Raw genomic sequence first — 21,079 nt, 5'->3', positions numbered from 1 at the left:
AACCTCTTCCGCAATATATCTGAAATGTTATCTATCATGGGAAGAGGGGACATTTTTAGTGTACTAGATATGTTGCCTGCCTACCATCCAATAAATCTACACGAGGAATCCAGGCATTTGACTTCCTTTGCAACACCCCTGGGAGTGTTTCGCTATTAAAGAATGGCATTTGGATTAGTTTCGGCTTCCACGGTGTTCCAAAGAGTGATAAAAATATATATTTGGAGACCTGAAACAGGTATTGTGTTTTCAAGATAACATTTTAATAATAGGAAAGAATATGCATGACCATGACAATATTTTGTCATGAGGTAATACTGCGTCAAGAAAAGTATGGCTGACGATTAAAAGAGAGAAACACTAGGAACAGAAATAAACTGAATTATTCGGGACATGCAATATCATCCAATTGTAGAAGACCAAAGAAAAGTATCATAAAGGCTGCAGAGATGGCACCTGAACCATCGAACAAGGAACAGTTCAAATCTTTTCTGGGTTTCAGAATAGTGTGCAAAGTATGTATGAAATTATTCCGACGTAATACAACCTTTGAGAAAAATATTGAAAAAAATGTGATGTTTGTGTGGAATGAGGTGTGTCAGGCAACTTTTGAACTAATCAAGAAAAGTATAATCTAAGCATCAACACTGGGGCACTTTGAGGTGTCAGGGAAAACATATTTGACTATTGATGCAGGTGAAGTTAGAATTGGTGCTGAGTTAATGCAAGTAGGGAAAGAACAAGAACTTATCATTGGATTTGCATCAAGGAGATTGCAGGGGGCAGAATGTTCTTATTCTGTTATTGAGAGGGAAACTTTGGCCTGCTGTTGGGCATTCAATCACTTTAGATTTTATTTGTGGGGTTTGCCTTTTAAAGTCCGCATGTGTCATAAACCTCTAACATACATATTCAATAATGGAGGAAGAGGATTAGGAGAAGGAATAACTTTTGAAGTGGTTATCTGGGATGGATTACAATATTAAGGTACAATATCTAAAAGGAAAAAATTATAGCTGCAGTCTCTTTGTCTAAGATGCTTATTGCAGAAAATGGTGAAGACATTTGCTTGGATATTGTTGATGGCGAAGGAGGCTAGACAGCGTTGAGTAGAGAAGAGTCGGAGTGTGCAGGTGAAAATGATTCAGTATTAAAGAATGTGGGAAAAAAATGTCCAAGGGTGGAGTTTTGAAGATAGTATGGCATTGAAGAGTTTTAAAAGGTTAAAGGGAGTTGAGTATATGTGAAGGAAAGGTGAAAAGAAGACGACAAATAGTGCCTCTTTCTGGTGTTCATAAACACATTATATCTATTACTCATCAAGGGCATCCTGGTCGTGATTTAACTAAAAGGAGGGTGAGAAACTCTTTTTGGTGGCCTGGGATGGATAGTGAGATAGAGAATCTAGTGAAGGAGTGTTTTATGTGTGCTAACAGCGATGAATCCAAGCAATTGAGGCAACCTCCACTAACATGTACTGAATTTCCTAATAGACAATGGGAAAAGCTGGCTTTGGTTTTTAAGGACCAGTAGAAACATTAGACAGACGGGATACATACATACTCACACTTGCATTGGACACTATAGAAGAGATGAGTACTGCCAGTGTGATTAGATATATGCAAAGAGTCTTTCTTGAAAAAGGAATACCTAAAATCATAGTGTCTGATAGTGATGTACAGTTTATATCCAAGGAGATAAATGATTTAATGAAAATGGGTATCAAACATGATAAGGTGGATTTTTTTCAGACCTCAAGCTAATGGGTTAGTAGAGCGCATTAATTGCCTTGTGAGGGACAATATTCAACTTTCTCTTGCAAATGGGTTGTCTTGGAAAAATAAATTGAGGAGAATAATATGGGTGCACAGAATAACTCCTCATTCTGTAAAGGGAGTATCACCTTTTGTGGCTCTAAAAGGAAGAGAACCAGAAAAAAGGGAGTGTGTGGTATGGTTGAGAGAGAATGAGAGAGTTAGGATTGATCGGAGTGAATTGAAGAGGGGAGTCAGAAATAAACAGGAGAGATTATGAGACAACATATAATAGAGGGAAGTGCGTAAAGAAGTGGTGGGTCCAAAGTAGTGATTGAGTGGTAGTACGAAAGAATGGTATTGTTCGCAAAGGTGATAGCAAATATTCTGCTCCATGTCAAGTTAAAAAAGTTAAACAAAATATTATAATACTAGAAAATGGCACTATGTGGAGTATAGGCAATGTTTGCAAAGTTCACAAACCAGGAGGATAATTTATTGCTGTATTTTATAACAGTGTAATACATATTCATTCGATCATCTGTATTTTGAGATCTGTGTACTTTTGACAGCAAGTTCCTATGCATGTATTATGTATATTTACAATGTAAGTGTTATCAAAACAATGGTTGGTTATCAAAGGAAATTATTATAAAAATGTTGACAGGGGGGAGATGGAACAATAGTTGTTACCAAGGCAACCTTAGTATTCTACTGGCATCTTTAGAATGTAAAGTGGGGGTTCGAGAGCAGTTACTGAGGAGAAGCAGAAGTTGTTGTGCTGTACGCTGGAGGTTTTTACGTTAAGAGAAATAAAGGATTTGTGTGAAAATACAAGTCATCTGTCATCTTCACAGATGCCCAAGAAAGTCTTATGGACAGAAAAGCCTTTGATGACCTGAAACAGGCCATGTGCTCTGCTCCTATTCTAAGAAGCTCTGACTATTCAAAACAATTCATTGTCCAGACATGCTTCTGAAGCAGCGATAGGGGCAGTACTTTCTCAACTTAATGAGAAGGGCAAGGATCAACCTGTTGCTTTTATCAGTAGAAGGTTGACCTCGAGAGAAAAGCTTTAGCAAGCCATTGAGAGGGAGGCCTTTGCTGTGGGCTGGACCTTGAACAAACTGAGGCTATACCTATTTGGGACTCACTTCCTTGTTCAAACAGACCACAATTCCCTTCTATGGCTTAAGCAAATGAAAGGTGAGAACCCCAAATTGTTGGTGGTCAATCTCCCTACAGGAAATGGACTACACAGTGGAACAAAGACCTGGGAGTAACCACTCCAATGGAGATGGACACTCTAGATATTTCCACCTAGACAATGAAGACTCAACTGGGGAAGGATAGTTATAGTGTCCTAAATTCGAGGGGTGTGTGTGTGTGTGTGTGTGTGTGTGTGTGTGTGTGTGTGTGTGGTGGTGGTGGGGGGGGGGGGGTAGGAAAGGCACTCTTTTTGGCATGGTCACCACCAATTTTTGCCTGTTGTCACTGTGCTTAGACTGTTTTCACTGGGATCCCGCTAACCAGGACCACAGTGATTGTGCACTCTCCTCTAAATTTGGTTGTTTTGTTATTTGCCATTCTGGTGCACCCCTGTACGTCCCTAGTATATGGTACTTAGGTACCCAGGGCATTGGTTCACCAGGAGTCTACCTTGGGCTGCAGCATGTATTATGCCACTCATGGGGCCCCCATGCAAACTGTGTCTGCAGGCCTGTCATTTGCAGCCTGCATGAAAAGGTGCATGCACCCTTTCACTGCTGGTCACTACAAAAGGTCACTCTAAGTCACTCCTATGGTAGGCCCTTCTGGGCCCGAAGACCAGCGTGCAGGTCCCTATGAGTGTGGGGACCCCTGCATGAGCAGAGGTGCCCCTACGAACACCATTTCCAATTCCCTGGACTTAGAAAGTGTAGGGAAGCCATTTTAGCTATGGTCCGGTTACATAATGGTAACTCCGAATATAGGCATGTTTGGTATCAAACAGGTCCACATCATACCCTAATACTAATGCCTGTATTGGTGGCATGATTCCATGCACTCTGGGGTCTCCTTAGAGGACCCCCACAGCATTGTTCCTACCAGTCTTCCAGGGTCTGAGAGCAGCCCACGCTGCTGCAGCCTCCCAAGCAGGGTTCTGCCCTCCTGCTGCTAGACCAGCTCAAGCAGGGGAAGGCAGAACAAAGAATTTCCTGTGGTAGAGGGATGCAATCTTGTCTCCCTTAGAAACAGGCGTTACAAGGCTGGAGAGGGGTAGCCTCCCCACACACCGGCTTACTTTTAAGTTTAAGGGTACATTTGGTACCCCCCCCTTGCATAATCTGATTTGCACCAGTCCCCTGGTCCCTGCTCTAGCATGAAACTGCATAAGGGAAAGGGGAGGGACCACTCACCTGTCCAACCCTGTAGGAAAATGCCACTGTTGGCATGGTTACCCCCTAACTTTTTGCCATCCGTTGATGCTAGTTATGATTTTAAGTGTGCTGGGACCCTGGTAATCAGGCCCCAGCACCAATGTTCTTTCCCTAAACTGTACCTTTGTCTCCACAATTGGCACAGCCCTGGCACACAGATAAGTCCCTTGTAAATGGAACCTCTTTGGCCAGGGAAGGTCTCTAAGGGCTGCAGAATGTATTATGCCACTATGGGAACCCCTCACTCAGCACATGCACACTGCCTCACAGTTTGTGTGTGCTGGTGGGGAGAAAAAGACTACGTCGACATGGCACTCCCCTCAGAGTGCCATGCCCACAACCCACCGCCTGTGGCATAGGTCAGTCACCCCTCTAGCAGGCCTTACAGCCTTAAGGCAGGGTGCACTATACCACAGGTGAGGGCAAATTTGCATGAGCACTATGCCCCTACAGTGTCTAAGCCAAATCTTAGACATTGTAAGTGAAGGGTGGCCATAAAGATTATATAGTCTGGGAGTCTGTCAAACACAAACTCCACAGTTCCATAATGGCTACCCTGAATACTGGGACGTTTGATATCAAACTTCTCAGCACAATAAATCCACACTGATGCCAGTGTGGGATTTATTGAGAAATGCACAGAGAGGGCATCTTAGAGATGCACCCTGTATACCAGTCCAGCTACTAGTGCTAGGCTGACCAGTTTCTGCCAGCCTGCCACATCCAGACAGGTTTCTGGCCACATGGGGTGAGAGTGCCTTTGTCACTCTGTGGCCAGGAACAAAGCCTGTACTGGGTGGAGGTGCTTCACACCTCACCCTGCAGGAACTGTAACACCTGGCAGTGAGCCTCAAAGGCTCAAGCCTGGTGTTACAGAGCCCCAGGGCACTCCAGCTAGTGGAGATGCCCGCCTCCTCGGACACAGCCCCCAATGGCGGCAAGTCCAGAGGAGATAAAGAGAAAAATAAGGAGCCGCCGCCCTCCAGCCAAGGCAGCCCCTAAAGTTCCCTGAGCGGAGGTGACCCCTGTCTTAGGAAATCCTCCATCTTGCTTTGGAGGATTCCTCCCAATAGGATTAGGGATGTTCCCCCCTCCCCACAGGGAGGAGACACAAAGACGGTGTAGCCACCCTCAAGGACAGGAGCCATTAGGCTACTGCCCTCCAGACCTAAACACACCCCTAAATTTAGTATTTAGGGGCGACCCTGAACCCAGGAAATCAGATTCCTGATGACCTACAACAAGGACTGCTGACCTGAAAGACAACTGACTTGGCCCCAGCACTACCGGCCTGTCTAAAGACTCAAAGAACCTGCACAGCAACGAATCCAGCGGGACCAGCGACCTCTGAGGACTCAGGGGACTGACCTGCACCCAAAGGACCAAGAAACTCCTGTGGACAGCGGCTCTGTCCAAACAGAAACAGACAAAACCATCTTTAAAGGGACTCCAGCCTCAATCTGAAAGCATGAGTCCCCAACACACTGCACCAGACTCGGCTCGTGTCCACAAGAACCAACACTGCAGAGAGGACCCCCCCAGGCGACTACAACGACATGGACACCCTGAGTCGACCTCCCTGCACGCCCACAGCGAAGCCTGCAGAGAGGATCCAGAGGCTCCCCTGACCGCGACTGCCCGGTAACGAAGGATCCGACACCTGGAAGAAGCACTGCACCTTCAGCCCCCAGGCCCGAGAGAAACCAACTACTGGTGCAGGAGTGACCAACAGACGGCCCTCCTTCTTGCCCAGTCGGTGGCTGGCCCCAGAAGCCGCTCTGAGCCCTGCCTGCATCGCCACAGTGACCCCCGGGTCTCTTCATTAATTCCTACCTAAAACCAGACACCTACTTCACAAACTGCACCCAGCCACCCCTGTGCCGCTGCGGGTGTATTTTGTGTGCCTGTTTTCTATATATAAACCTATTGGCCTTGAGTTAAGTCTGAGTGTGTGTTCTCATTTATTGCCTGTGTGTGTACAACAAATGCTTAACACTACCCTCTGATAAGCCTACTGCTCGACCACACTACCACAAAATGGAGCATTAGTATTATCTATTAATGCCACTATCTACCTCTAAGGAGAACTTCAAACTCTCTTACTTTGAGATGGTATGTACACAGCTAACTTCCTACAATCACCACTCCAGGAGTGGTGCCCAGAGCTCCTCCAGGTGGCCACTTGTTTCTGTCATCTTGAAATCAAGATGGGCAAATGCCCTTGGGAGCATATGACTTGTCAGGTTAAGCAGATGACGTCAGTGACCCCCTTTAATAGATGGTCACCTTGCCAACTGACCAAGCCCCTTTTTGGGCTATTCAGGGACTCTCTTGCGAGTAGGTACCGAGATTCGGCGTGCAAGACTCCACCAGGACTCCTATGCAACAACCTCTGCTGCTCCTGGCCACCGGAACCGCTGCTGGACTCCACAGGAACCATACAAGACTGCAACACCACAACCTCGCCTTGCAACACGGTTTCCTCGGCTCCTGTCAGCACCTTGCAACATTTTCACGGCTGTGCATCCCCTGGGGTCGGCAAGACTTCAGTTACACCACAGAAGCAAAAAGGAATCTCCCTTGGAGTGAATGAGTCGCTACCTTGAATCTGCAGGCACCTAAGGCAACAACGTCTGGCTGCTGAGTTCTCCTGTCCTCTGGATCTGCGCAGATTCTCCAACACAGGTGGTGGTTCGGAGGGCTCCTCTTTGCCTTCTGTCCACCTTGGGAGACTGTGAGCCCATGCCTCTTCCTCCAGGACAGAATGTATGTGTACCATAACTTTTGCTGCAACCAATGCTTGTTGACTCCTGCTCAAAGGGATCTTAAGGCTCCAAGTAGCCCTGGACCCCAGCACTCTACCTCTGCAAGGACAGTCTCCTCTCTGCTGCTCCAGCGTGGGATTCCTCTTCAGGTGCGCTCTCTAGTCCTCACTGCGACTTACTGTGGCTGCTGCCAGTGGGTTGTTCGTAGAGGCTCCGACTGCTTCTGCTGGCTCTCGTGTCTTAGGGTCAGCCCGGACTCCCCTCCAAGGACAGATTGCCCAGGACCTTGCTGGTCCTCCTTCAGACCTGCAAATCTTCTTCAGCTACAACTTGCATTTGCTTGTGCTCGTTAGTGGTCCTCATAATCACTGATTTGTCCGCAATCCGTCGAGGGACAGCTCCTAGGCGACTTCAGGGACTCCCCTGCAGCTCCTGGACTGCAAAGCTGGCCTTTATCCTCCACCGTCGAGCCGGATCTTCACCCACAGAAGGGCGGGCTAATGCCTCCTGCCTCCCCCCCTCCTGGACACAGCTGCGTGGACTGGACTCTGTCCTTTTCTTTTTCAGGTCTCCATCAGGAATCCACCATAGGGTTCCACTGGCCTGGTCCTATTATTGCATTGTTCCAATTCCAAGTCCCCTTGTTAGCCTATGAGACGACCAGGTAGCTTACCTCTGCTCTCCTGGTCGCTGGGGTCTTCTAGATTCTCTCTCCATACTCTCTCAGCCCTTGGCTAACAACTCCATATCCTCTGGTAGGGGACCCATTCTCACATTCCACTATCTTAGTATATGGTTGGTCCCCTGCCCCTTGCTTTTTGTTATTTATAATGGTTTTATGCTAATTCCTAGTATGTACCTGTGTATATTTTGTGTGTACATACCTCAAGGAAGAGGGACTGCCAACAGTATTCTAATTCAGTGTCACTATAAATAAAGTAACTTTATTTTTGCAACACTTGGTGGTTGCTTTTATGTGTGATAAGTTACTACTGTGGTTTTATAAGTGCTTCACACTCCTCCTAGATACGTCTGGGCTGCTCACCACAGCTACCACTAGAGAGCCCTGGCTTCCTAGACACTGTAACACTTACTAATAAGGGTTGTCTGGACCTGGTATAAGGTGCCAACACCATAGGCGTCCGCCACACACCAGGCCAGGTTACTACAACTACCTTCTTATGACCACTTGGTGTGAGCAAGGGCAATAACTAACCAGTGTAACTTCAGTGTTTTATCTGTATTAGCTGTGCAATAACGGCTCCTGTGGGTTGCTACATTTAAGACTGATATTTTTTACCTCATCATGTATGATGTAACCAACACTCAATGTTATTATTGCTGCCATGAGCAGTATACTGAAGAACTTCAGTTACTTTAAGGTTGTCATTTTAATCCTAGTATGCTTTCAAATGTAGGTTTGGATGGTATTTCTACTTTTTTATTACCATTACTGAGAAGTTACAGATCTTAGTAGCAACCATAACATTTATCAAATGGGTTTTCAACAATTATGTGTCAGTGAGACAGAATGAAATATAAAAAAAAAAGTAAAAATCTGTCTGTATAGCCTGTTTTTGGTAATTTAAATTTCTTTCTCTGTTGTAGAAGTGTGTTGGAATGCAGCATGTAAGGGAGACGTTCAGCGTTTACAAATGTGAATGAGAAATACTTGTAGGGCATAAGCGCTATATAAATACGATTACAATTACAATTACAATTTATCTATAGCAGAGAGGTCATGTTACACTATTTTGGATTACCTGAACGACTGAATGTTGTCGAATTAAAAATCTTAAAACATATTCAGAATAAAACAACCTGTTGCTGAAGCTCCACAAGTCTCTCTTGGTCCTCCAGTTCTTTTCGGATTCGTTCCTCTTCTATTATTTTTAACTCTTCCTCTTCTTCCATTTGTTTCTTCTTTTCCAGTTTGAGAAGTTCTTCCTCTCTTTTCACTTTTTCTTCTGCAGCTCTCTTATCACTTTCCTCTTTTTGTATTCTGAAAATGTGCCAAGCAAACAATCTATCAATACTGGTGAAATAAAATGTTTTACCTTTCTGACCATACAGTATGAAGGGCACATGTTTTAAACCAACTAAGTTCAGCAATGAAGATGTATTACTGTCAAGCTCCTTCTAAATTCAGGTTAGAAGGAGTGCTAAGAATTACAGCTGTAGGTATGAATGGGAAATGTCAGCAGAGACCAAGGATTAAATGAAAAAGGTAGTGTCACAAAACAAGACCAGAATTTAGGTATGCTGCAGTTTTTTTTATTGTTTTTTCATCCACACATTCTAGGTCAGGGTTATTCAAACTGGGGGGCAGTCCCCCTTAGAGTAGCCTCAAATGATCCTAGGTGTGGGGGATAAGGGGAGGAGCCCGGCTCTGGCCAAAAGAAGCATTATGCTGACAACAGGGCTTTGTTCTAAGCAGAAAAAAATGAGCAGCAGTAAACCGATCTACAATGGGCCATCACTAACATGTTTTGTCATTTATAGCCAAGTGGGTCGTGTGTGTCAAAAGGGAAGGGATTCAAAATACCCTTCAAAACCCCCACCACCAGCCCCAATGACACTGCGGATACTTTTACATGTTAGTAAGGCCTGCCGCACCAGAATAGTATGTTTGGCACAATGTATTGCATTTTTTAAAGCAGTAACAGAACATAACTTCAAGGTTTAAATAAGTCTAGACATATTTAAATGTTGCCATTTAAGAGAATATTTGTGCGGAGGGAGGGGGACCAGATTTTTTTGTTTCACAGTGTTAAAAAGTTTAAGACCACTGTTATATATGGAAAATGTCACTTACCCAGTGTACATCTGTTCGTGGCATGAGACGCTGCAGATTCACATGCTGTGCATTTCCCGCCATCCATCTAGTGTTGGGCTCGGAGTGTTACAAGTTGTTTTTCTTCGAAGAAGTCTTTTCGAGTCACGAGATCGAGGGACTCCTCCCCTTTCGGACCCATTGCGCATGGGCGTCGACTCAATCTTAGATTGAGGGTGAGGTAGGAGTTGTGTATATAGTAATAGTGCCCATGCAATGGAGTAAGTATGTATGTACATAATGTGACTAAAAGTGATATATTTACAAATTTACAAGTTTTATTTTTATCAACTAATAACGGATACAGGCTCCCGGGGAGGTGGGAGGGCGCATGTGAATCTCCAGCGTCTCAAGCCACGAACAGTTGTCAACTGGTAAGTGACATTTTCCGTTCGATGGCATGTGTAGCTGCAGATACACATGCAGTGCATAGAATAATAAGCAGTTATCTCCCCAAAAGCGGTGGTTTAGCCTGTAGGAGTTGAAGTTGTTTGAAATAATGTTCTTAATACTGCTTGTCCTACTGTGGCTTGTTGTGTTGTTAACACATCCACACAGTAATGTTTAGTGAATGTATGAGGTGTAGACCATGTGGCTGCCTTACAGATTTCTGTCATTGGTATATTTCCTAGAAAGGCCATGGTGGCGCCTTTCTTTCTAGTGGAGTGTGCCTTTGGTGTAATAGGCAGTTCTCTCTTTGCCTTAACATAACAGGTTTGAATACACTTAACTATCCATCTGGCAATACCTTGTTTGGATATTGGATTTCCTGCAAGAGGTTTTTGGAAAGCTACAAACAATTGTTTTGTGAAACTGTTTGGTTCTATTAATGTAATACATTAGTGCTCTTTTTATGTCTAATGTATGTAATGCTCTTTCAGCTACAGAGTCTGGTTCTGGAAAAAACACTGGGAGTTCCACTGTTTGGTTTAAGTGGAACGGTGATATAACTTTTGGCAAAAATTTGGGATTTGTGCGTAGAACCACTTTATGCTTGTGTATTTGTATTAATGGTTCCTGTATTGTAAAGGCTTGTATTTCACTTACTCTTCTGAGAGATGTGATAGCTATTAGGAAGGCTACTTTCCAGGTTAAGTATATATTTCACAAGAGTGCATGGGTTCGAATGGTGGACCCATGAGTCGTGTTAATACAATATTGAGGTTCCACGAAGGAACTCGTGGTGTTCTTGGTGGAATGATCATTTTTAGACCCTCCATAAATGCTTTTATGACTAGGATTCTAAATAGTGAAGTTGAATGTGTAATTTGCAGATAGGCAGAAATTGCTGTGAGATGTATTTTAATGGATGAAAAACTAACTTAGATTTTTGTAAGTGTAGTAAGTAGCTTACAATGTTTTTTTGCGGATGCGTGTAATGGTTGAATTTGATTATTATGACAGTAATAAACAAATCGTTTCCATTTATTTGCTTAGCAAGGTCTTGTAGTAGGTTTTCTAGCCTGTTTGATGACCTCCATACATTCTTGTGTGAGTTCTAGATGTCTGAGTTCTAAGACTTCAGGAGCCAGATTGCTAGATTGAGCGATGCTGGATTCGGGTGTCTGCGGTTTGTTTTGAGTTAACAGATCTGGTCTGTTTGGTAGTTTGATATGAGGCACTACTGACAGGTCTAGTAGTGTTGTGTACCAAGGTTGTCGTGCCCGAGTTGGTGCTATTAGTATTAGTTTGAGTTTGTTTTGACTCAATTTGTTTACTAGATACGGAAGGAGTGGGAGTTGGGGAAAAGCGTAAGCAAATATCCCTGACCAACTCATCCATAACGCTTTGCCCTTGGAGTGAGGCTGTGGGTACCTGGATGCGAAGTTTTGGCATTTTGCGTTTTCTTTTGTTGGGAATAGGTCTATTTGCGGTGTTCCCCAGTTTTGGAAGTAGGTTTGCAGTATCTGGGGATGAATTTCCCATTCGTGGATTTGTTGGTGATCTCGACTGAGATTGTCGGCCAACTGGTTTTGAATTCCTGGGATGTATTGCGCTATTAGGCGAATGCGATTGTGAATCGCCCAATGCCAAATCTTCTGTGCTAAGAGACACAGTTGTGATGAGTGTGTGTGCCTCCCTGTTTGTTTAAGTAATCCATTGTTGTCATGTTGTCTGTTTTGACAAGAATGGGCTTGTGGGCTATTAGTGGTTGAAATGCTTTCAACGCTAGAAACACAGCTAGTAGTTCTAGCTGATTTATATGAAGTTGTTTCTGCTGAGTGTCCCATTGTCCCTGGATGCTGTGTTGCTAGGCACTGTTGTAAGGGCACGTGCATGTGCTGTCTTCTGATATGTGCAGCTACTACTGCAAGGCATTTTGTAAATACCCTTGGTGCTGTTATCCCGAATAGTAACACTTTGAATTGGTAATGTACTCCTTGGATTACAAACCTTAAGTATTTCCTGTGGGAAAGATGTATAGGTATATGGAAGTAAGCATCCTTGAGGTCTAATGTTGACATGTAGTTTTGTTGTTTGAGCAATGGAATTATGTCTTGAAGTGTCACCATGTGAAAGTGATCTGATTTGATGTAAATATTAAATGTTCTGAGATCTAATATGGGCCTCAGAGTTTTGTCCTTTTTTGGTATTAGAAAATACAGGGAGTAGACACCTGTTCCTTTCTGATGTTTGGGTACTAGTTCTATTGCCTCTTTTTGTAATAACGCTTGGACTTCTAGTTGTAATAGATCCAAGTGTTGTTTGGACATGCTGTGTGTCCTTGGAGGCACATTTGGTGGTAACTGTATGAATTCTATGCAATAACCATGTTGGATAATGGCTAGGTCACACGAGTCTTATTTCCTCCCAATTTTTGTAATAATCGGTGTCTCCCCCCCCCACTGGCGTCATGTGTTGGGGATTTGTGACACTGAAGTCACTGTTTAGTTTGAGGGGTCTTTGGGCTTTGGAACTTTCCTCTAGTTTTAGGGAACTGTCCACCTCTGTATTGTCCCCGAAAGCCTCCTCTTTGATACAGGCCCTGGTATGTGGGTCTGGCTTGTGAGGTTGAGGGTTCTGTGCTATGAGCCAGAAACCCCCCTCTAAATTGTGTCTTCCTAAATGTGCCTCTGCTCTGTGGGGAGTAGAGCGCGCCCCATGGCCTTGGCCGTATCAGTGTCCTTCTTCAGCTTCTCTATAGCTGTGTCCACCTCCGGCCCAAACAACTGCTGTCCATTAAAAGGCATATTAAGCACAGCCTGTTGGATCTCTGGCTTAAATCCGGAGGTGCGTAGCCATGCGTGTCTCTGAACAGTGACCGCTGTATTCACAGTTCTTGCGGCTGTGTCCGCTGCGTCGACTGTGCCGATCGTATCTGGTTGTCGGAATTACTTTGGCCCTCCTCCACCACTTGTTGTGCACGCTTTTGAAACTCCTCGGGAAGATGTTCTATAAAGTGCTGCATTTCATCCCAATGAGCTCTGTCATATCTTGACAATAAAGCTTGTGAATTGGCAATGCGCCACTAATTGGCTGCCTGTGCTGCAACTCTTTTCCCTGCTGAATCAAACATTCGACTTTCTTTGTCGGGTGGTGGTGCATCTCCAGAGGTGTGTGAATTAGCCCTTTTACGTGCTGCGCCTACTACCACTGAGTCAGGTGTCAGTTGTTGCGTGATGTACACAAGATCTGTAGGGGGAGGCTTGTACTTTTTCTCCACCCTAGGTGTGATGGCTCTGCCTTTGACGGGCTCTTGAAATACTTGTTTCGCGTGTTTCAACATCCCTGGTAACATTGGAAGACTTTGGTACGGACTGTGTCTTGACGACAAAGTAGTAAATAAAAAGTCATCCTCAATGGGTTCAGCGTGCAGTACCACATTGTGAAAAGCAGCTGCTCTGGATACCACCTGCGTGTAAGCAGTACTGTCTTCAGGTGGTGATGGCCTTGCTGGGTAGCAGTCTGGACTATTGTCTGATACTGGTGCATCATATAGATCCCATGCATCTGGGTCATCCTGGCTCATCCCTGTGTGCGTTGGAGATTGCATCATAGGGGAGGTTGCAATTGGTGACAGTTGCGGTGAGTGGTGTGGTGATGGTTGTGGCAAAGAACGAGGTGGAGTTACTTCTTTTGCCACTTTTGCTTTTGGTTGTTTTTCTGCGTCTTGGAAAGCAAGTTTCCTTTTCATCTTAATAGGAGGGAGAGTTCCTATTTTCCCTGTGTCCTTTTGAATATGGAGCATCCTTTGTGTATAATCTGGCTCCCCCGCTTCTAGCTCTTGTCCAAATGTATGGCCTTGTAGTTGTGCTGAAAGGCCTTGTTCTGCGGAGTAGGAGCTTGTTTTCAGTTCCGAAGCTGGGCGTTCCTGTACCGAAACTTTTTCAACCGTCTTTTTTCAGTTTTGGGGTGCCGATCTCTCGGTGCCGACTTTGGTCGGAGCCAGGTTCTCGGTGTCGAGTATACTCTGTGCCGCGATCTCGACCGGAGTCGAATGACTTCGACACGTGTGTGCCCTTTTTCGGTGCCGATGGTTGGTCACCGATTTTATGGGTTAAGCCATGGCCTGCCGGCGGTGGCGTCCCCTGGACCTTGATGATTTTGGCATGAGTTTTGGCCGGGGCTAGTTTACTCACGGTTTTCATCGGCTGCTCTGTTTCGGGCTCCTCTTCTTCGACGTCGTGGTGTCCTGACGGCGCAGATGCCATTTGAAGCCTTCGTGCTCTCCAGTCCCGTATTGTTTTCTTCTACCGAAATGCTAGACAGGCCTCGCAAGTATACTCTTTGTGTTCGGGGGCCAAACACAAATTACAGACCAGATGTTGATCTGTGTAAGGAGACTTGTTGTGGCATTCGTGGCAGAAGCGGAATGGGGTCCGTTCCATGAGCCTTGAATACGCACGCGGTCGGGCCGACCAGGCCCCGCCGGGGGATAGAAGCCCTGAAGGACTACCAGAGCTCTTCTTTAATTTGGTGTCGATCTGCGATAACTAAACCAATACTGAACGCAAACAATACCGTAGAATTTTCCGAGAACTTTCCGAACCGAAACACGGAGCGAAGAGGAACACGTCCGAACCCGATGGCGGAAAGAAAACAATCTAAGATGGAGTCAACTCCCATGCGCAATGGAGCCGAAAGGGGAGGAGTCCCTCGATCTTGTGACTCGAAAAGACTTCTTCGAAGAAAAACAAATTGTAACACTCCGAGCCCAACACAGGATGGCGGGATATGCACAGCATGTGTATCTGCAGCTACACATGCCATCGAACATACATATATATATATACACACACACATATACACTAAACCAATGGTTTCACAATTCTACCAATCCAAGTTCACTACCCCCCCTCCCCAACCCAACTACTATATTTGTGAAACAAGAAAGCAAATGCTTAAGGGGGAGTGCATAGTTGACCCATTGGGTGATTCTTTAGTCCTCATGTCCAACCTTAACTTTTATGCATGCCTCAGCTTAATATCAGGCTTGAGTTGCTCAAGTGAATCAGACTTGATTATGAGCACTGGCTTGACTGAGTTTATTTAATAATCGTCTACGTTAAAGTTTAGTATCCTAACAGAATGGCGGAAACTACTGTACTGCATTGTTGAATTGTGGTCAGAACTGTGACGTGCTAAGGTGACACCATTTTAGTAGCAGGGGGTAAACTGGAAGAACGTACAAAAATGAAGGGTTTACGAGTGGGACATGGTGGGATTGAGCCGACAGAGCAAAATACCGGTCCACATAAGGACTGAAACATCAAACTATTGCAATTGGACTACAAATTTGATAAGAAAATGAATTACTTACCTGTAACTGCATTTAGCCGGTACTGGTATCATTCATAGATTGACATGCTTGAATCATTCCCCGTCATTGACTTGGGAGTCCCACAGTACCATAACAAGGCAGTATGTATCATTACCATAGACCTTAATAGCACTTAACAGTCTCTTTAACAACATATCTATGTCCTTTTGTAAAAGGAACCAAACTTGAACTATGACCAATCAGGTGACAACACTCCCCAGAGAGGAAGTTTCATTCAGATTTTCGAGCACAAGTGAAGAATTTGTATGAGTCGTAAGGGGAGCCTCTTACTGGAGGACGGTGGGTCGCATGTGAATCTATGAAAGATACCAATACTGAATAACTGCAGTTACAGGTAACTCATTCTCTTATCCAGTAATGGATCTTTCATACATTCACATGCTTGAATCAGAATTACCAGCAGTTTCCAGCATTGAGTTATGAAACAATTCAAATAATATTTGCTGATGGTGGGTAATAAAACAATGCAATATAATATCCTTTTGTAATTATAATACATTATGAATAGAATAACAGTTATTCTAATAATAGCATGTAATGAACAAACAGTTCATTTTGTAAAGAAATGTCCTTCTAAAAAGAGGCTCACCTTATTGGAATAAATGCAGTAACACTGTTTGTCCTACAGCTGCATCTTCTCGGAGTGCTCGCTGCAGGCAGTAGTGCTGCATTAATGTGTGGGCAACTTTAGCAACACAAAAGGATGATGGACGGAGTGCTAAACCATGCAAACACTCACCCCCAGTCACAGATCTGCGTTAAATCCATTGTTCTTTTCCTCAGCATGCCACCCCAGTTTGGATCCATCCATGTGCAAATCAGTCTTGACCGTGTTCCTCATGGGAACAGTCCATCCCAAACTGACAAGCCAGGTCCTCCATGGACCGGAAACAAGCATCCTGGGACCGGTTTCAGGGTATCACCCTTCATCAGCCAGGCTAGCTTGAATCCAGTAGCACAGTGAGCAAGTGTCTTTCACATTGAAGCACGGCAAATCTTCTCCAATGACACACCCGCAAAAAGAGCAGCTGAGGTGGATACTGCCCTTGTTGGGTGTGCTTTGGGCTCAGCTATAAGCGGTTTACCCGCCTTTGAATGACAAAACTGGATTGCAGTGGAAAGCCATCTTACGATCGTGGCTTTGGCAACTGCATTTCCTTGATATGCCTGACTATATGCCACAAAAAAGTTGATCAGATTGGCGTGCGTTTTTTGTACTATGCAAACATAATTTTATTCATCTCTTGACATTCAGAGTATGAAGCAATTGCTCAGCTGGGGTCGCTGGATTGAGGAAGAAAGTGTGTTGAATGATTGGTTCATTCAGATGGAAGTGAGTTGGTACTTTTGTGTGACATGCAAGAATGGTTCTTGTGTAGTGAAGGCTTGTATCTCGAAGACTCTTCTTGCAGAGATGAGCACTAACAATAATACTACTTTCCAGGTGAGAAATTTTAAGTCAGCTTTGTGAACGAGTTCAAATAGTGGTTTCATTAACTGTTAAAGTACTACACTGGGATGCCAGAGGTGGAGCTCTGACCAGAGGGAAAGCCACGAATAATCCTTTCATGAACTGTTTGTTTAGTCTGTCTGAGCAGATGAATGGAGAATGAGATGACCTTCTGTATCTCGCTATTGCTGCAAAGTGGACTTTGTTCGATGCATGCACCAATCTAGATTTGACCAGAGATAGGAGATACAACAGACTCTGCTCAGGTGATGCCTGTAAAGGATTTAAGTTAGATTGATGACATCAAATGCAGAATCTTTTCCTTTTAAATCTATAAGTTTTGTTGGTGGAGTCAGCTCTTGCCTTAGCCAAGATATCTGTGCATTCCTGAGGAAGGTCTAGATCTCTGAATTCATTGAACTCAGGAGTCATGTGGTGGAGAGATGTGGGGTGTGGTTGGAGAACCTGGCCCTTGTCCCTGGTCAGTAATGTTGGAAGTGGTAGAAGGTGAATGGGTTTGCATTCTGATATGAAGGGAAGTTCCATATACCAGTGTTGCCTAGGTCATCTGAGAGCAATGAGGATCAGGCGACTATGCTCAGTTTTCATTTTTCTGAGAACCGTTGGTATGAGAGGGAAGGGGGGGAAAGCGTTAGCATAAATCACTGACCATCTCATCAAAAGGGCATTCCCCCATGACTCAAGAAGCGAGTAGCAACTGGTGTAGCACTGGCATTTGGCATTACTGTCCATCGCAAAGAGGTCCAATACCAGCGTGCCCCAGCGCGAGAATATTTTTTGTCTGTCTGCGTTTGATCCAGCTCCCACTCATAACAGCTGTCTGTTGTCCTGATGAGTGGGTCTGCTAGAGTGCTGCTGATTCCTGACACATGCTCTGCCTTTAGCGATATGTTATGAACAGTGAGCCAATTCGAGAGATCCTGTGCCTCTAGGAAGAGTGTTAGTGAATGTGTGCCTCCTTATTTGCATATACAATGCATGCTGGTCGTGTTGTCCGTAAGGACCAGCACTGATGAGCCTGCTATCCTTGGAAGAAAAGCCTGAAGGGTGACCAAGATGGCCTTCAACTCCAGACTGTTGCTATGGAAGGCTTTCTGTTACGTCGACCACTTCCCCTGAATTTGCAAGCCCTGCAGATGGCTACCCAAGTCATGCAGAGAGGCATCTGTAGTGATCACGAGGTCGAGAACATGAGAATGAGATGTGAGACCTTGAGATTAATGAGAAGCATGGGACCACCACACCAGGGCATTCTTCATGTTCGGAGTGATGGCCACAATGTCTTTGAACGATTTCTCTTTATGTATTCATTGCTTCTGCAATTCTTCCTAAAGTAGTCTCATCTTCAGTCTTGCAAAAGCCACTAGATTTATTGCAGACAACATCATGCCTAGCTTAAGTCCAGGATGGGTCTCCAGTCTCCCGCTTTCATGCTTATGAGGAAGAATCTGGAATAGAAGCCTATGCCTCTAGCAAGGATTTGTACAGATGTCCTGAAAGGGACCTTGTTCTTGAAAGTTTGACATCAAGATGCCTTAATTTGTGCCAGTTCTGGGATAAATACGCCTTGTGTACAGCATCTAAGAGAGCTCCCAGAAACAGTATGTTCTGTTTTGGGGTTGTATCTGATTTCTGGGAATTGACCATGAGACCTAATCTGAGGAATAGGTTGAGACAGGCTTTTGTGGATTTTGTTGCTTGTTTCGCTGTTGAAGCCTTGAGAAGCCAATTGACCAAGTAAGGAAACACCTGATGACCTTGGTTCCTGAGAGTGGCTGCTACTGGTGCCAGGCACTTTGTGAATATGCAAGGTGCCTATTTCAGTCCAAATCAGATAACTTTGAACTGGTAATGGGTACCAGCCACAGTGAAGCAGAGATATTTTCTGTGTTTGGGGTGAATGTGGAAGTATGACTCTTGCAAATCGAGAATTGGCATAAAATCCCCGCTGTTGAGGAGGTTCAGGATGTCGGTGAGGGTGACCGTCTAAAATGACTGTTTGCAAAGGAATTTGTTCAATTTTCTTAAGTTCAAGATGGGTCTACATTCTCCTGCTTTCTTCCTTATAAGGAGGAATCTTGAATACAAGCCCATGCCTCTTTGAGAAAACTGAACTTTTCCAATTGTTCCTTTTGTAAGCATGATGAGAGCTTCTTTTATATTTTTTATCTATCCGTGATGGCACTGCTATCACCGTAGCTGGGGTTTTCATAGTTTGTATCCCCTCCTACAAGATGGAGTCTGTTATGGGGCTGGCCCTGACAAATTCCTTGCCTGTTCCTTGAAGTCGTAGAGGAAACAGTCGGCTTGTTTGAGCAAAGTTGGGGGGTGAAATGTGTTGGATACTCTATCCATCAAGTTATGGAACCCTCCTATGTCTTAAGGCAGTAAATCAGATAGATGTGGTGGTGAAGGTGTGGAAATGAGATAGTCATGCCAATCATTCTGCTGTTGAAGATTTTATTGTATTTCTCCTTCTCTCTCTTTATCAGAGGAAGAAAGGTCCTCTCTTGCTGGTGTTGCCATTGCTGAAAAGTGGCATTATTTCTGAGGTTACTGGGGGAGGAACAGACGGAGGCATAGATGGTGGGGCAGTCTGAGGAGCTGTCTCTTGTGCCATGCCAGGGAATCTTCTCTTATAGTTTTGCAGTATTGTTTGCGAGTCCTGTACTAAGGAGATAACATACAAATGCCTATCTTGCCTTTTCTGATAAAGATAATGTCAATAATCTGACCTGTGTTGAGGGGTGAAATAATGTTGGTAATATTGGTCCTCTTCCTCATAAACGTGATCATCATCATCCTGGCATTTAACCAGGAGCTCAGATGGACTATGCTCAGTTCGCAATGGTCCTTCTTCGTCAGATTCCTCCAAACCCAAAAGATGTGATGGAGGATAGGGAGAGAGTTTACTTGGTGACGTAACAGATGGCGTAATAGACTTCTTTGTGACTTTCAATCGACAATGTCGCCGTCAATGGTATGTCAAGCAGCACAGGTCTTGTTGTCATCAATGGCTTTGGTGTTGCCTTTCGTAGATGGTGGTGTCTTCGCCTGTGGTGCCGTCAATGATAGTGCTTTCGATGTTGTGCATCGTCAACAGTAGGGTAGACTATGGAGAAATCCTTGTTAACGGAATGGGTGAGACAGTAACAAACCATCGCTGTTGCAGTAGTCCATGAGCGCTGTCGACGATGATCTCATCAACTTCGGTTTGTTAACAGTTATGGAGATGGAAGTTTCTCCAATTTTTTTAGATGAAGTAGCAGGCTGAGAGTACGCTTTCACTGAGGAGATAGGTTTGTTCTCCTTTTTCAAAGAGTCTTTATGACGTGATTTGAAGGCCTTCTTAACTTCCTCAGATGTCCTTTCCAAGGACCTCGCCCTTTTCTTTGACCTTTCTTAAGCGTGCTGTCGTCATCAGAGGTGATCGCCTTTTGACCCTTGTACTTCTGAAGCCACAGACGCAGCCTACCTCCTCTGTCCTTCAGTGTTTTTGCAGGAAAAGTTCTACAAATTTTGCAGTTCTTCACCTGGTGACTTCGGTAGAGACAGGAAAGACATTCTTTATGTGGGTCAACCAGATGTAGACATTTTCTGCCATTGGACATGCAGGCTCTGAACAAACCTATTTTAGAGGTGCCAGATATGTTAGAGATGCATATAAACCCCAGAAGTAGAAAAACTGAGCAGAGCTCAGGTAGACTCCCTTCACACGCCGTGCGGTAGAAATTCTGAGGGAAACTGCCTCTTTGGGGAGTGTTCTGGAGGGTACTGTCACCTAATTGGTCATGGTTCAAGTTTGGTCCTTTAAAAAAAAAAAAAAAAAAAAGTATATGGATATGTTGTTAAAAAAGACTGTTCATTGCCATTAACACCTATGGTAATGATACATACTGCTATGTCATGGTACTGTGGGACTCCCATGTCGACAATGGGGAATAATTCAAGAATGTGAATCGATGAAAGATTTAAGCATGTGAATCTGTGAAAGATTCAATACTGGAAAAATACAATTTTCCAGTTACCTGTAAATCTGGTATGCCCTGCAACA

At 44.4% G+C, this 21,079-nt stretch overlaps 1 protein-coding gene across 17 annotated transcripts in view; it reads right to left on the bottom strand.

The window, feature by feature from the left end:
• Window positions 1-21,079, bottom strand: part of MAP7D3 (MAP7 domain containing 3) — a 543,746-nt gene that overhangs the window by 272,518 nt on the left and 250,149 nt on the right. For all 17 annotated transcript variants that reach the window (XM_069212462.1, XM_069212464.1, XM_069212463.1 and 14 more), the window contains one exon: window positions 8,761-8,941. In XM_069212462.1, the coding sequence (XP_069068563.1) occupies window positions 8,761-8,941 (181 nt within the window). The remainder of the gene's footprint in view (window positions 1-8,760; window positions 8,942-21,079) is intronic.

The sequence above is a fragment of the Pleurodeles waltl genome, chromosome 2_1 (genome assembly GCF_031143425.1).
Source record: "Pleurodeles waltl isolate 20211129_DDA chromosome 2_1, aPleWal1.hap1.20221129, whole genome shotgun sequence".
Lineage (NCBI taxonomy): Eukaryota > Metazoa > Chordata > Amphibia > Caudata > Salamandridae > Pleurodeles > Pleurodeles waltl.
This window is presented reverse-complemented; position numbering and strand designations above follow the sequence as displayed.